The sequence below is a fragment of the Momordica charantia genome (genome assembly GCF_013281855.1).
Source record: "Momordica charantia cultivar OHB3-1 chromosome 9 unlocalized genomic scaffold, Mcharantia_2.0 BLBB01000009.1, whole genome shotgun sequence".
NCBI lineage: Eukaryota > Viridiplantae > Streptophyta > Magnoliopsida > Cucurbitales > Cucurbitaceae > Momordica > Momordica charantia.
The window spans coordinates 31,703,222-31,718,367 of record NW_028275167.1 but is presented as its reverse complement, the minus strand read 5'-3'; the positions used below and the strand labels follow the sequence as shown (position 1 = coordinate 31,718,367).

General features: G+C 33.5%; 3 protein-coding genes across 4 annotated transcripts; 2 read left to right on the top strand and 1 right to left on the bottom strand.

Annotated features, from left to right (window-relative positions):
* Positions 1-2,151: 2,151 nt before the first annotated feature.
* On the top strand, positions 2,152-4,664 carry LOC111019666 (NAD(P)-binding Rossmann-fold superfamily protein). The gene is made up of 4 exons (XM_088116857.1): positions 2,152-2,351; positions 2,437-2,695; positions 3,928-4,113; positions 4,218-4,664. Exons 1-4 carry the CDS (start codon positions 2,257-2,259, stop codon positions 4,623-4,625), a joined length of 948 nt encoding a protein of 315 aa, XP_087972983.1. The 5' UTR covers positions 2,152-2,256; the 3' UTR covers positions 4,626-4,664.
* Positions 4,665-10,426: 5,762 nt separating this feature from the next.
* On the top strand, positions 10,427-13,479 carry LOC111019802 (cytochrome oxidase assembly protein). Of its 2 annotated transcripts, none has more exons than XM_022296271.2 (2): positions 10,427-10,581; positions 13,020-13,479. In XM_022296271.2, the coding sequence occupies exon 2, from the start codon at positions 13,052-13,054 to the stop codon at positions 13,229-13,231; it is 180 nt and encodes a 59-aa protein (XP_022151963.1). In that variant the 5' UTR covers positions 10,427-10,581; positions 13,020-13,051; the 3' UTR covers positions 13,232-13,479. The 2 variants fall into 2 exon arrangements, with proteins under 2 accessions (XP_022151963.1, XP_022151965.1); XM_022296273.2 differs by having other exon boundaries at positions 10,431-10,543.
* Positions 13,480-13,561: 82 nt separating this feature from the next.
* Positions 13,562-15,087, bottom strand: LOC111019665 (uncharacterized). The gene is made up of 3 exons (XM_022296067.2): positions 14,952-15,087; positions 14,592-14,729; positions 13,562-14,029 (listed from the first exon to the last, which is right to left on the bottom strand). Exons 1-3 carry the CDS (start codon positions 15,078-15,080, stop codon positions 13,850-13,852), a joined length of 447 nt encoding a protein of 148 aa, XP_022151759.1. The 5' UTR covers positions 15,081-15,087; the 3' UTR covers positions 13,562-13,849.
* Positions 15,088-15,146: the final 59 nt, after the last annotated feature.

Sequence of the window (15,146 nt, the reverse complement as noted above, 5' to 3'; positions counted from 1 at the left end):
CAAGTACAACCACGATCCTATGCCCCTTTAATTCCCACTCAAATTTTACTTTCTATATTTCTGTCAACGTCAGTTATATACTTTATTTTTTATTATTTTATAGCTCAACCTCAATTTAAACTTCTGGATCATGATATATATTTTAACCAATTAAATTTTATCCACGTTACTTTTCATATTATAAAAAAATAAGTTAAATGATTAAAAATTTTACTTTAAATTCATAGTCTCATAACAAACTGAGTTTAAAATTTTAAAGAAATTGTTGTCAACTAATTGGGGTTAAGAACAGTTTATGTTGTAAAAAGTTTATGTGTTTATCAATAAGTGATTTTAATCCTTATATTCTTTCTTTGATCTATTTTGAATTTTCTCTAAGATTATTTTTATCAATATTCGTGGGTTCCATCTCAAAATTAATTATCAAAGAGAGGAATAGTCTAGATATATTATAAACCACTGTTAAGTCCATTTTATTTTCAATGTGGGAACATTTACAACTTTCCATTAATTAATACTGAAATTAAACTTGAATTTGTGTACTTTTCATCATCAATTTTGGTCGCTTAGTTTAATAAAATACAGGTGGAGATTCAAACTCACGATATTTTTGTTGGAAATAGATATCTTAATCCGTTGAACTATGTTCAAGTTGATAGTTAATTCGCTTTGATTAGTGTGCTTGGGCGCTCTGCTAAGTTTAGACTTTTGGTGTGGTTGTGTTTAAAGTTTGATTTGAAATTTATATTTGCATCATTAATTTATCACTTATTTGCTAAATTAAAATAGGGTAGAATGCAATCTTAAGCCCATATATTAAGTTTTTACCCAGATATAAATTATTAATGCTGTTATCTTCAATTAAAATTTGTGAAACAATATAATCAGTGCATTATAAAAAGCAAAATAATAATAAAAAGGTTAAATTACTTTCAATTATAAAGGATACTATAGAAGTATATGAAAATTGTGGTGTGTGGGTCAAAAAGGAGCGGCCATCGGCCTTGGACTATGTTAGAAACCATGATTTTCGTCGAAGTGACGTTGAATGACGTAAGAAAAACCATTATATGTGCATTTCTTAGAATAATCAATTTACATAAATTATTAATATTACAATAATATAAGAAATATAAAGTCACGTTCAATGATAATTTTGTTTTTGATTTTCTATTTTAAAACTTGAATTCGTTTATCATAATTTCTTTATTTTATCTTTCATATTTTGAAAGATATATTTGAATTTTAAAAAATATATTTTTAATATTAATTTTGTCTTTGTTTTTGTACTCCTAATTTAAAAATTATGTTTGATTAGTAACTATTTTCTTAGTGAAATTAAAAAGAACTAACTTTTCCAAATTTAAAAGTTTGACCACAATCTAAAAGATATTCGAAAAAGTGGATCACACAACTAACAACTTATGACTAAATATTTTCTCATAAGAAAAAGCTCTTATGACTAAATAAGTTAATTTCTAAAAGCAAGAGCCAAACCGAGCATAACTCAAGTGGTTAAGATACCTATCTTAGATCAAAAGGTCATAAGTTCGAACCCCACCCTCACACTAGGACAAAAATAAAGTGTTATAAAATAGGGTTAAAATATTATTTTTCTCTCTACATTTGGTTCATTTTCAATTTTTACAACTCAACTGTCTCTCTCAACTTTGGTTTGCTTTGACAATTGTGCTTTCAAAACGGTTATTTTCTCTTAAAAAAAGACTATTTTGATATCTATTTATAAAATTTTAATATATGAACGCAACAAAAATTATTTAATATAAAATTATGTTACATTTCAAAAAATATCAAGAATATTAGTATTGAATTGTGATAGAAAAATTTGAGACAAAAAATAAAATAAAAAAATTAGGACAATCATTTTTTTTTAAATACATAGATCAAATCAACCTTTCGAAAATAAAGGTAAAAGATAAATATTTTCGAAAAAGTCGGGAATTCGAATCTTTTATTACAAACACGTTTTATACAAAAGAAAAGAAAAAGGTAAAATAATTGTAAGCATCGTACATGAATTTGTCCCTATGCATGTCGTACTGATGTGTAATGGTAATGGGAGGGTGGGCCCACCTTCGTTCCAGCTTCACACGTTCTATGTTCTCTTCTTTGTATCTTCAGTTTCCCACTTCCCCCGTTTCTCAATCCCAATCCCATCTCCGTTTCGTATTTATTCCATTTCCCCCCTCATCACATATCACTCATCACTCCTCCATTTCCAAATTCTAATTTTCTATGCCAAATTCTCGCTCTCAAATCTCATCGTCCATGGATTTGGATTCCAAGGAATTCGACCTCTCTTCCCCTTCTTCTTCGCCCTTCTCCCACAGGTAATTCACTCTCAAATCACAACTAATTTCATTTCATTGTGATCTAATTTAATTAATTCACTTTCCCGGCCGGCTGCCGTTGCAGATGGTGGTCCAAGAACACGGTGGCCGTCGTCACCGGAGCCAATAAGGGGATCGGATTTGCCCTAGTCAGGAGATTAGCGCAATTGGAACTCACCGTCATTTTAACAGCCAGGGATCAAGAAAGAGGATTCAACGCCGTCCAGACCCTGCGAAATGAAGGACTCCCCGTTCTCTTCCGCCGCCTCGATGTTTCCGATCCCCTCTCCATCGCCTCCTTCGCCGCCTGGTTCACCGCCAATTTTCAAGCCCTCGACATTCTCGTGAGTACTTTTTTCCCTTCATTCTCTCCCGTTTCTTTTTCTCATTTTGCAATTTCAACCCTCCACTTACTTCAAATTACAATTTGTTTTTTTCCTTCACGTTGATTTATTTTAGTTTACACGTGTTCTGAAATCTTGATCAATTTTTGGAAGCTGACAAAATTATTTTCTTTTAAATGCTATTTTGGTGTCTTAATTCGTACACTTAGTTTTGTTTAATACTTTATTCCTTCAGTTTTTTTTTTCCTTCTAATTTTACAACTTTGCATGCGGGGAATGTGACATGTTACAATACAATTTGAAATATGAAAGATCTATATATATTTTTTAATCTTTGAAATATGTAGTTTAAGCGACATAGAAACTTGTGATTTAAGATCCATAGAAGATCCCTGAGTGGAGAACATGATTTAATTGTGTTTTTGAGTTCCGTTGCCAAAAAAATTAAAATTAAAATTAACATGTTAGTACCTTCTTCTTTAAAAGGTTGAATCTCCTATGAGAAATTTTACTACATATCGTAAATTTAATACTCATTATAAAAAGTATCACAAATTTTTTTCTTTTTCATTTTTTAAAAACGTGCTATTTTGGTCAATTTTTACACTTTCTACCACATTTATAAATAGTATTACTCTCATTTAATTGTAATGCTATATTCTCAAAACATAAATCAGAATGCTAATTTGAAATTAGAAAAGAAAGTAAAAGAATTATTAGGAAACGATCTCATGTTTGTGAAGTAAAAATTGAAAGAAAAAAAAAGGCCAGGAGGGACTTTGATAATTAGTGAAATTAATTTGGGTTTAGTAAGGGGTTTGTCGTTGAGTTAGTTTCATTGATGAAGACCTATTGGTAGGTATGCTACGTGTATTTATGAAAGGTATATCTAATCATGATCTTATTTTTATTTTTTTAATATTTTAAAAGAAGACCATATAGTCTTCGGAAAGCAGAATATCGTGTACTAAAAAAAAAAAAAAAAAAAGCAAGTCAATGTGAAAGAAGAAAAGTAAGATTTACGTTTTTGCAAGAAAAAGGCGAACCAGTGATTGGTTTGGATGTTCCCTCCGGGTCCCTCCCACTGAATTTGGCTTGGATGTTCCTATTTTGTAGTGGAGCTGAGTTCGAGTGTGGAGAAACACCGATTTCATACCCCTGTTTCTTCTTCATATTATATTGTCTAATTTTTTAATTATACAAATTACAAAATTAGTTGAATTAATTTGCAGGTGAACAACGCGGCCGTATCGTTCAACGACATAAACGAGAACTCGGTGGCAAACGCAGAAACGGTAATGAAAACAAACTATTACGGCGCGAAATTGCTGACCCAGGCTCTATTGCCTGCCTTCCGCTCCTCTGCGCCTTCCAGGGCCCGAATTCTCAATATCACCTCAAGGCTTGGGACCATCGATGTAGGAGCTTGCTTAATTAATTGGCTACTTTATTAATTTGAAATTAAAAAAAAAAAAAAAGAGATGAATTAATTGATGATAATTTTGAATATTGGTTGGTGCAGAAGGTGAAGAACGTGAAAGTGAGAGAGATTCTGGGGAGTGAAGATGTGGGGGAGGAGGATATAGAAGGCGTGGTGAATGCGTTTCTGGGGGACGTGAAGAGAGGGACCTGGAAGAAGGAGGGTTGGCCGGCGGTGTGGACGGAGTATGCGGTCTCCAAGCTGGCCCTCAACGCCTACACCGCTGTTCTGGCCAAGCGCTTCGCCCAGTTTGGGACTAGTGTGAGCGTCAACAGCTTCTGCCCTGGCTTCACCCAGACCTCCATGACTCGTGGGAAGGGCACCCACACCGCCGAAGCCGCCGCCGCCGTCGGAGCTCGCCTCGCCTTGCTGCCTCCCCACCGCCTCCCCACCGGCCACTTCTTCTCCTGGGGCCCCAACTATGATGTACCCAAAAACTCCAGATTATAATTTACCATTATTATTATTATTATTTATCCGATTATCTAATCTCTCTCTTCCATCATCTTTATAATCTGCCTTTGCTGTCTCTCTGTGTTGGCCGTTGGGGTGTGAAATAATATCAAGCTATAATATCCAACCACCATTACTTTCTATCATATTTTTAAAAACTTTTATTTCAATGCTACTCCGATCCTAATTAGATTCCGTTTTCTAATTATAATTATTAGAATAACCAGTATTTGTGTTTTATAGAGTATATATGCATATGAGTTTGCTTTTAGATTCTACCTATATCTTTGATATACATTTAATATATTCTAATCTTTCTAGGCTAGCTATGTCACATCCCTAACAAATTTAACTATAGTCTATGACTCTATATTCCTTGATTAAAGTACACCAAATGTCCAGGGTGACACAAAACAAACATTCTCAAGTTATTTATTTATTTATTTGAGTACTAACATGTGTGGGTATGGATATGAATGCAGACTCTTTTGTTCGGAAATAGATTATCTTAACCAATTGAATTATACTTAAGTTTGTCATTCACAAATTATTGCACGGTTTGAAGTTGAACTCTAAAATATTGTAATACAAGTCTTATAATCAATTGTATTGAAAGAATAAGATAAGATTTAACACAACATTTTTATTTTTCAATATCAAAATAATATATCTTAAAAGAAGTTGACTGAAATTTTTGTCTCTACAAATAGCTTGTTACATCTTAGAAAATTTATTAACCTCTATATTAAGTATTAACTATAAGAATGGATGAGTTAATAGTTAAAAAAGAGGGGATCAAAAACAAAATTTGTAAACAAATAACAAAAAAACAATCAAATTGGTGTTATAAATATAGGGATGGGATCGAAGGACCATGAAGAGAGACATTAATATCCGACCATTTAAGCCTATAATGATATCGATGATTACCACCAAGTTGACGCAATAGTGAAACATATGAACACAAACCTCATAAATATTTGGGGGGAAGTCAGGATTTAGATTTGGCTGGAGAAGGGAAAAAAACAAAGAAAAGGAACCCAATTCACATGCAAATCTCCTCAACAACAACAACAATAATAATAATTGTTTTTTGGTTGGTTTGGGAGAAGAATCTTTGAATAATTGATGGTCAACAACGTGGAAGTTAGACATGAATATTCTTTGGTGTCGTGTGAATTATATAATTAAATAAGATGAGTGATGCCGCTCGTGACGATTATTTCTCACTCACATCACATGGAGCAATAAAACAACTCGTCAAAAAAAAAACCATGAAATTAATTTTCTTTTTCGATAGGGCTCTCTTGGATATAAGTTCAAGACTAATTTATTCCTAAATGATGAATAAACACTATTCGATCCAAAAATGATGAATTATCTGATGTTATCTCTTGTAGTTTGGCAGTAGGAGATAGAAAGCGAAAGGAATAAATCTAGTGTACTTAGTAAAAACCTTCTTGGAATCTATGATTTTTTCACATATTTATTTATATATCTTTGGAAATCAACTTTCATTTAATAAATTAGAAGCAAAGGTACCTATAAAGTGTTAACAAATATGAAATAATAACAATGTATTATAGTTTTGCTTTAGATTCTTATTTGAATTTGATATCCCTCTTTTCTTTTTTTTTTTGTTTTATATTATTATTCTAAACAAACTAATACCAAATATTATAGGATGTTGTAGTTTAGTGATCAATATTTTATTTTCAAAACTAGTGGTCAATATTATTTGTTCAGTAAATAGACTTTTCGTGTAACAAAATACCATCTAAATTAAATATAGCTTATTTAGTTTAGATATATATCATCAACTAAAATATCAAAAGTTTGAATCCTCACGGTCGCATATTGTTGAACTCAAACAAAGGAAAAAATGTATTCAAATAAGCATATTTTCCACTATTGCGTTTAAAATTATACTTATACGTGTGACATAAAATTATGGTTACACAACTAGTTATATACTTATATTTAAAATTATACTTATCATTTTTATTAAAATTTGACATGTAAATAAGCAATTTCTACTCTAATATACCTATTTAAAAAAGACCCAGTTGATGTGTCAAATGAATCTCATATTTTAAAAAATAAATTCACACATGATAAATAATTAGTATATTTTATCAGCTAGTTGAAAAAATACTACACTTTCTTAACAATTTTTTTTTTTTTGGAAAATTACTATTAGAACCCAAGAATTGTCTACTCAATGAAGTTATAAGTTTTTTTTTTGGAACAAAAAGATATTGATTAAAGGATAAATACCTCTTGGGCTACGGAAGAAGGGTAGTCACCCTTAGTTAGGTTTAATAACCATAAAGAAAAACAACTTTGTCAAAAGCACGTGGCAGCAGACAAAAAGCCATGTTTGGCAAGTGTGTGTGCAGATTGATTACAGCCACGAGAGATGTGAGAAAAACAAATTGAATAGAAGGAAAGAGAAAGGGTTTCAATTTCCAGCAACCAATTTAGTTCATCTCCTAGAGTTGATCTTCCACCATTTATGAGTTTGAATGACAATTAGAGAACCAGATTCTACTTGAAGGTGTTGAAAACCCATAGAGAGCACCATGTGCAGACCTTCCAGAATTGCTCTAATTTCTGCGAGCAAAGGGGATAGGGGAAAGAGAGAACCTTGGACTTCGCTGCCAGAATACGACCTCACGAAGAAGCATCCCCAGACCAGTCTGAGTATTTCGGCAAGCCCCATCCACATTTAATTTTGTGAAATTTTCCAGTGGAACGTGTCACGACGAGGGAATCACTGAAGCTGTAGCCGTCGTTTGAGGGGCTGAAGGGGTGGCATTCGCCCGCCTGAAATACTCAAGATAAGAAGAGATCCAATTGCATTTGGAGTCGAGATCCAATGAAGTTATAAGTTGTACTTTGCACTTTATAAATTGTTGTTGATATGAGATGCATATAAAATTAAAAAAGGTAGGTGGTCACCCAAAAAATAGGTATTCTTTCATCTGGTAGATGTAAAAAATGTAAACTAATGAATCAGTATATATTTGAATTGAAAAGAGTCGTGTCCAACGACGTATCATCTATTTGATAAATAAAAACCCAAGTCGAACAAAAACTTTTTAGAACTTTGACCTTTCTTAATTTTGTTAGAAAACTATAAAAACTCAAATGAATTTTCCGCTCTCATCAAATGATTATAAAATACCACGTATTTATGGTTGTTTTTGTAAATAAAATATTCAATATTCATGAGAAAACACAATACCAGCTTTTTCTTTCAAAATGTTGACATCTAGTCAACAATTAAAAATTTAAAATTCAATCCACGATTCTTTAACAATGCATTTTTTTTTCGTTATTAACATTTAAATGTTGCTTATATTATACATAGTAAAATATGGAAAATACATTTTGTCTTTTTGTCTTTTTTTTTTCTTTTTTGTTTTGAAACTTTTTGAAATGGCCACGCCATCTTTCATCATTTTAATGGGGAAAGTTTCTACGGAGAGTACTGGAAATTTTCCACTACCTCTCTTTATTATTGTAATGCCTGCGAGGGTCCACGAAAGAAAATAATAAAGTACATATATATATATATATATATATATTTTTTTTTCAATACAATATTTTTTTTTCTTGAAAACAAATAAAGTACTTAATAATGTGTGAAATTGTGAATGAGATGATTGGAGTATGTATCCCTGTAGGCTGTAATATTATAAATTTTTCAAATTTATTGTTGCTAATGGCTAGAAACCTATTGGTTGAATCATCCATAACTATATGGAAAAAAATTTATTATTTTATTTGATTTATTCATTAAATCCAGTGGGCTAAAACGTTTCATGTTTTTTTTCCAACGTAGACTTAGTTGTATTAAATTAAAAAGTCGTGAGTCCGAATTTTCATCTTTACATATTGTACTTCTAATTTTTTTTATGTATTTTTGAAAAAAAAATTATTTCCAAGTTGACTTAGGTTAATTTTCATTCGTTCTATCCAAATTAAACTGTTTCCTATCATTTTTAGTCCATTCGAAAATATATCTATTGGGTAAATCTTATGAACAATTTTATTTATTTAATAATAAGATTTTTGTATAGAATATATTTTAAAATACAATTAACTCAAATCGTTTGTTATAAATTAAAAATCATATGTTTGTCAATATTTTAAAATCTTAAAAACAAATAAATTATAAAGAACAATTTATCATAATTTATTATAACAAGAGTCAACTGAACATAGCTCGACGGTAATTAATATCTACTCAAGCAGGTTGACTTTCAAAGTTCCAACTTTATTAAAAAATAACTATCTTACCGATAATAAAATTCTCATAAAAGTCTCACACTTTTGTTTGTCAAATTGTTGTGTTTTAAAAATAGCAAAGATCTCCCTGTAAAGAGTTTGGCTTCCGTCTCATTAGTGAATAATTTATTTTATATTCTTGCAAGTAATCCTAATTTCCAGAAAAAGATACATTTAACTTGAACCGATTTTGATATTTATCCTTTCAACTTCAACTAAACTATATTTAAACTTAAATCCACTCTTGCATCTCTGCTTGGAAAAGACGCGTTTTAGAATTAATAATTGATTCCCCTAAAACAAAATTTAAAATTAATAATTTATTGTACTCGTAAGAAAATTAATAATTGAGTATGTACCTATGTTTGATTTTTTAAAGAATAATAGTAATAAACCGAATAATTGATTCGCATATTGATATTTTCATAATTATTTGATAAAAATAAAGAGTTGACTGAGAATTCAAGAATATTTCTAAAATATCATTAAAATATTAATGAAATACGACAAAATTATCGTAAATCTATTTAAAAAAATGTAGAATGTTTATTTATTAATTTATACAAATTTTTATAACCCGGTATTGTTTACATTTACAAACCACTACCACTTAAATTTCATAAGAATCAACACTTTAGTAGATTGTTAAAGCAAGCATACACCGATAATTGACACATATTCCAGTTAAGAGGTTGTGATTTCGATTCCCCACCCAACATGTATTGAAAAAAAAATACATTAATAAAGAAGTATGGAGATACCATACCGCCTTAAACAAGCGCCAGGAAAATGGAGCTTACCCACCTACCACTAGTCTTCGACAAGAGACTTTAGGGCTTGTTGGAGGTGCTGAGCCTAACGAATCGACACTGACGGGACAGATTTCAGACCATCCTCCGAAGAGGTTACATTAAACAGAAAGACTCGATTCAAAAATGCTCCATACCCTCACTAGCACTACTACTCAATTCTCTGGAGTCCTATTTATGCTAACTATCTTTGTTTGGTTGCAAGCAAGAAAATGAATATCAATATGTATAAATTCCGTGAGCAGCGATTGAACTGAACGTTCCAAGTGCATCCAGCAAGAATCGAACCTCATGTCTTACTCGGGCCAGCAGTGAACAAAGTGTTAAAGTAGAGAAAGCTAGCGTTTCGTACTCAGCCGGCCAAGTAAAACTCCAGCTAAGCTAATAGCTCTAATTGTGGGATATCTTAAAAAGATGCTCTTGTTTGTGGCCTTCCTTCTCTTCTGGTTAATCCTATGAATCGGTAATCGGATCGGCAACAGGTAACAGGCTTTATCTGGGTTCAATTCCTTTCTTCCTACCCGGACCAGCATTGGATTAATTCCTTCGATGCTTGCTCGGAGCGGGGTCGACTCAATATCGAGAGACTCAGCCACCGAGGACTTTATCGCACCTATTGAAATATGGGATAATTTTCAAAAGAAGTATATTAAAAGGTTAAATTTTAAATTTTAAATAATTAAATAAACCGCTACCACTTTTGGGCCATCATATAACGCGGCCCAACCCAAGAGCTGGAAGCTGCAAATGTCAAGACCTCGCAGCGCTCTGGTGTTGTGGTCGTCCAATCTGTGCTGAAAGCAATCGGAGCAGGTATCATTAGGGTTTTGGTTTGTGTGCTAATCGCCAAGGTTAATTTCTTCAACTCTCTCTCGATCTTGCAGATGTTTGCTTGATTTGCTATTGTATGTATATAAAAATTGGAAGAAGTGATTACTTGTTATATGAAACAGCATTAAGAAATTTATAACTTCTTTTGTGCTTTATAATTTCTCTATATAGAAGATGACTAGCCCAATTAGAGCTTTGATTAGGTCTTTATGGTTTGCTAGGCTAGTCACGGCGTAGAACTTGGTTTGCTTTCATCATCATGTACTGAATTGAACTGTTGTTGTTTTGTTGATGGTAAAGAAAACTCAGGAAATGGAAACTCTAGCTAGATAACAACACAACTGAGACCACCACCCACCCACCCAATGTCCTTTGTAGGAGAAATGTTCAAACCTCGTGTGTTACACCAATTCAATTACCACTAAAGTGCCACTGTGTAGAAGGCTGAGAGTGGAAAACATGAAGCTGACGCTTCAAGGATTGATTTCAAATTAACCCATGAGTGGCACTAGCAAGACTTCCATATTCAGCTTCGGTGCTAGAATATGAGAGTTTGTTGCTTATGAGAGCACAGAGCAATTAAATTGTCACCCAAAAAAATACAGTAACCTGAGTGGACTGCCCAATCAGTATTCATGAACTCGGGTGAAGATGTAGGAGAGCTGATACCTGCAATGTAAGGGCGCGATGCAATTTAAAACTTACAAAATCAACCAAATGGTTTGAGCAACACGTGTGGCCAGTTTGGTTTCATAAAATTTGAAACTGAAAATAAGTTGATTGTTTCAGTTGTGATCATATTGGTTGGCCGTTGGATTGCTAGACGGTTGAATCCACCTTCAATTGGTTTTGAATGTCCATTTTTCCGATTTCTGAAAGTTTTGGACATTTATCATTTTGACAGTATATATAAATAAGGACACATACTCTAATTTCGCATTTTATACTTAGGGTTTATTTTTGTGTTTCACGCCCCAAGCCCAGCCCAGAACAACACCCACATTTCTCAAGAGTTTTGCTTACCCCAAGTATCAACTTTTTCAGATCTCACTTTCCATCCTCCTCCTCACACCGCACAAGGGTAGTGTCTCAGTTTTTTTTAACTTCTTTTTCTTCTTTTCCTTATTTTAGTTTTCACGCCCCTCTTCTCTTTTCTCTTCTCCCAATTTCATTGTTGGTGTTGCTGTTTTTGTTCATATAATCATATCTCATCCTTTAGGTATGCTTTCTTCTCTCTTCTTTCTTTCAATTTTCACACCTCTCTTCTCTTTTCTCTTCTCCCAATTTTTATCATTGTTGTTGTTTTTGTTCGTGTTTGATCTCATCTCATCTTTGGGTTTCCTGTTTGTATTCGTATTTGTCTGTTCTTGTTAGTGATCTCTTTTAACACTAACTTCAGTTCTTACAGGTACCAGAATCGATTGGGTTGGTCTAAAAAATTATCCTAACCTGACCCAACCCAACCCGATTATTGGTTGGTTTTTCTTAGATCATTGTGTTAGGTTTCAGTAACCAAGTCAATATTATTTAATTTTTATCAAGCGACAATTCAAACTTTTGAACTTGAAAAACTGTGTGATTAACCTTTGAATTAAAAAAACCCATAGTAGGAATAAAACTGCATTGCATATCAAACCAAGTCTTGTACGCTTGTTTAAAGCTTGACAAAATGGTGTATGGAGTTTATGCACAAGAGCTTGATCATTAGTAGAACCATGAAAACCTGGAGGCTGGTTCATGAAGACATAGTCATCCATGCTCCAATTTTTCGTTCAAAAATGCATTATTAATATCCAATTGCTGTGGTACTAGCTTGGACCACAAGATTAAAGGTTGCCATAACCAATATCCAGTAATTGGTGAGATTTCTTATCCATTAACTTGAGTTTATAATGAGCTACTGTCCTATCCGAATTTCTCATGATTTTAAATACCCACTTACACCCTACAACCTTAGAATCACTTTATGAGGAACCTGGTTTCCAATGCTTTGGACAGCAACAAATTTCTCACGAGGTTGTATCTAACTATTGATATAACTTTCAAAGTTGTATCCCTGTATTCTGCTAAGGTTTGATGCTTCCAGTTCATATTCAAACATTTTGGAGCTTGAGGTAGCCATGGCTACTTTTTCCTTCATTTGTGCACTTGTGTGGCTGAGTTTTTAATGTCTGCTGCCATCTTAAGAAATCTTTTATTAAAATCTTTGTGTAATCTATAGACCCAAGTATTACTCAATGGTCTAACAAACTAGAACTTGATGCCTTACCAAAATTATACCTGCTAACTGTACCGAAGTTATATTTTATTTTGGATTTTCTTGAGTAGCTTCCCCGAACAAGCATTAACCCTCAAATTCCAGTATTATCATATTCATTATTGTTTTTTACAAGTCTTGTTCATTATGTTGCCATTGGGGATGACAGTCTAATTGGATCAATATTGACAAATCTTGCAGTGTTAGAAGCATAACAAAACATAAACGTCAAAATGGCTGGACTTTTGGGATACAAGAGCCTCGCACCCAAGACAAAGAATGTTGTTGTTGCCGGAGGTTTAACTGCTTTTGTGTTTGGGGTATATTTCTACACCATGAGAGCTGTTGGAGGTACAGATGAACTGCAAGTAGCCATAGACCAGTTTGAAGCACAGAAAAGCAACAAGGATTAGCCTTGGACTCTTTTTGTACCCCCTTGTTTCTCTGTAAAAGTAACGAATTTTTCGGCCTTCAGACAATAATGCAATTTCCATCAACTCTCTAAAGATGAAATGTTGTGTGGTTGTCAGGCTGTGTTTTTCATTTTGGGGAGCACAATAAGATTTTACTTGTATCTACTTCTTCAATTACGTTTAGTGTTGTAATTTTTACCTGTTTAACTTATAATTTGTTCAAATTACATATTAAACTTGTATGTGCACTTTGAGAAATTGTTACAGTTTTTACTTTAGTTGAAAAAATATATCATTTATGCACGTTGTCCAAGAAACAGAAGGCAAATGTTAACAAGTGAATCGCGTAGTAAGCATATTTTGGGTATAAATTCAGAAATCATTCTCATTGCTATTCAATCGCATCACCTCATCAATAAAATAAATGGGTCAGAATATTCTATCATTCAAGTTTCAGGGATGAACTTCAGCCAGAAGCCCACATTCCCTGAAAAGTACATTATCGAGAGAGAAAGAAAAATGATGCTGCGGTTGCAATTGGCATAATCATTAATCAGTATGAAGAAAAGAGGGAACTGCATATTAGAACGAGCAACATGAAGCCACCTCTGTTTCCACTTAATCCCTGATATTGAATGAAGCCCTTAACTTATCAGCTAGATGTGGCAGCGTATTCAAGCTTTCTTGGATTGACCCATCCACGCATGATTCCAAATCATAAACGCTGCCAGTTTTCTGCTGAAGCCTAGCTGCTTCAAACTTGTCTTGGCACACCATTAGTGACCTGTTCAATCTTTCCTGCATTCACCATACAAAAATACAGACCCTCCTTTCAATGGACAACTCACTACTGTATCCAGAAATTCAAAACGTTAAACAACAATGGCAGTGTTGAAAAACTCTTATTTGAAGACTTCCCATGTTGACCTCCAATTGTTCTAGCTAGTAGTTTAATTATTCGGTGCTAATTCCAATTCAAACTAATGGCTAAATAATGCTGAAATATACAGCTGATCTTTGCAAATGACGATAAGAAACTGCATCTCTTTCTTGATTTCAATGGTTAAAGTGGTGTTTATGTGTGTAGCCAGGATGAGGAGACAGCAGATCTTCTGGAATATCATGGTCTGTTTTGGAATGCAGTTTGTTTCTTTTTCTTCAGCGTGATCCTCGGTCATCCTCTGAAGGACAAAAGGTAAAACCTTCCGACTTCCATTTGAAAACCAGATCAAATCTAGTTTTGAGTTTGGTTTGAAAATTTTCGAGTCATATGCTTATGTCATTAAGAGTTGAGATAAAAATATGAAGTTGAATGAAGGAAAGACAGAAAATCAGAACGGGGAGATGGATAAACACGTACTTGAAACTTAGCCATCTCATTCTCAACATGTTGCTGAGCTTTGATAACTGGAACGCTACAATTCTCAACGCAGTTGCTAATCTCTTCCTGCCTTCTTCTCCTGTCGAAGCACTCATAGGCACATTTGAAATACGCTTGCTGCAATCAAGAATCATAAAAGATAAATAAACAAGCCATCAAGTAAAAGAAGTCACAAACGATGGAAACGAAGATCCCGAAGAGAAGGAAATCATCGACTCCTCTCTTCTCACAGCAACCGGTCTCCAGGAACTGGAACAAAGAATCCATGGCGCCCATTCGAAAGACGAAATGACTGGACAGATACACCTTGAAATCGAATGGGAATGGAGAGAGGCAAACCTGAAGAGTAAAATTAACATGGTCTTGGACGGGACCAAGATGAGACTGCGCTGCCATGTTCACTTCGTTTAGCTTCTGCCTCATTCTCTCAGAAACCACTTGCTCTTCCATAGCCGCTATGTGATTCATCTTCCTTCCAATTCCCGGGAATACTCAACAACAGAGAAGATCCGCTGAAATCGCAGTGCGCGAAGG

Coding starts and splice junctions, on each gene's coding strand:
- LOC111019665 (XM_022296067.2), bottom strand. CDS start 15,080: ATGAATCACATAGCGGCTATGGAAGAGCAAGTGGTTTCTGAGAGAATG. Junction 14,730..14,951: donor ATGTTAATTTTACTCTTCAG/GTTTGCCTCTCT, acceptor TCTTGATTGCAG/CAAGCGTATTTCAAATGTGC. Junction 14,030..14,591: donor ATGAGATGGCTAAGTTTCAA/GTACGTGTTTAT, acceptor TGGTGAATGCAG/GAAAGATTGAACAGGTCACT.
- LOC111019802 (XM_022296271.2), top strand. CDS start 13,052: ATGGCTGGACTTTTGGGATACAAGAGCCTCGCACCCAAGACAAAGAAT.
- LOC111019666 (XM_088116857.1), top strand. CDS start 2,257: ATGCCAAATTCTCGCTCTCAAATCTCATCGTCCATGGATTTGGATTCC. Junction 2,696..3,927: donor TTCAAGCCCTCGACATTCTC/GTGAGTACTTTT, acceptor ATTAATTTGCAG/GTGAACAACGCGGCCGTATC. Junction 4,114..4,217: donor CAAGGCTTGGGACCATCGAT/GTAGGAGCTTGC, acceptor TGGTTGGTGCAG/AAGGTGAAGAACGTGAAAGT.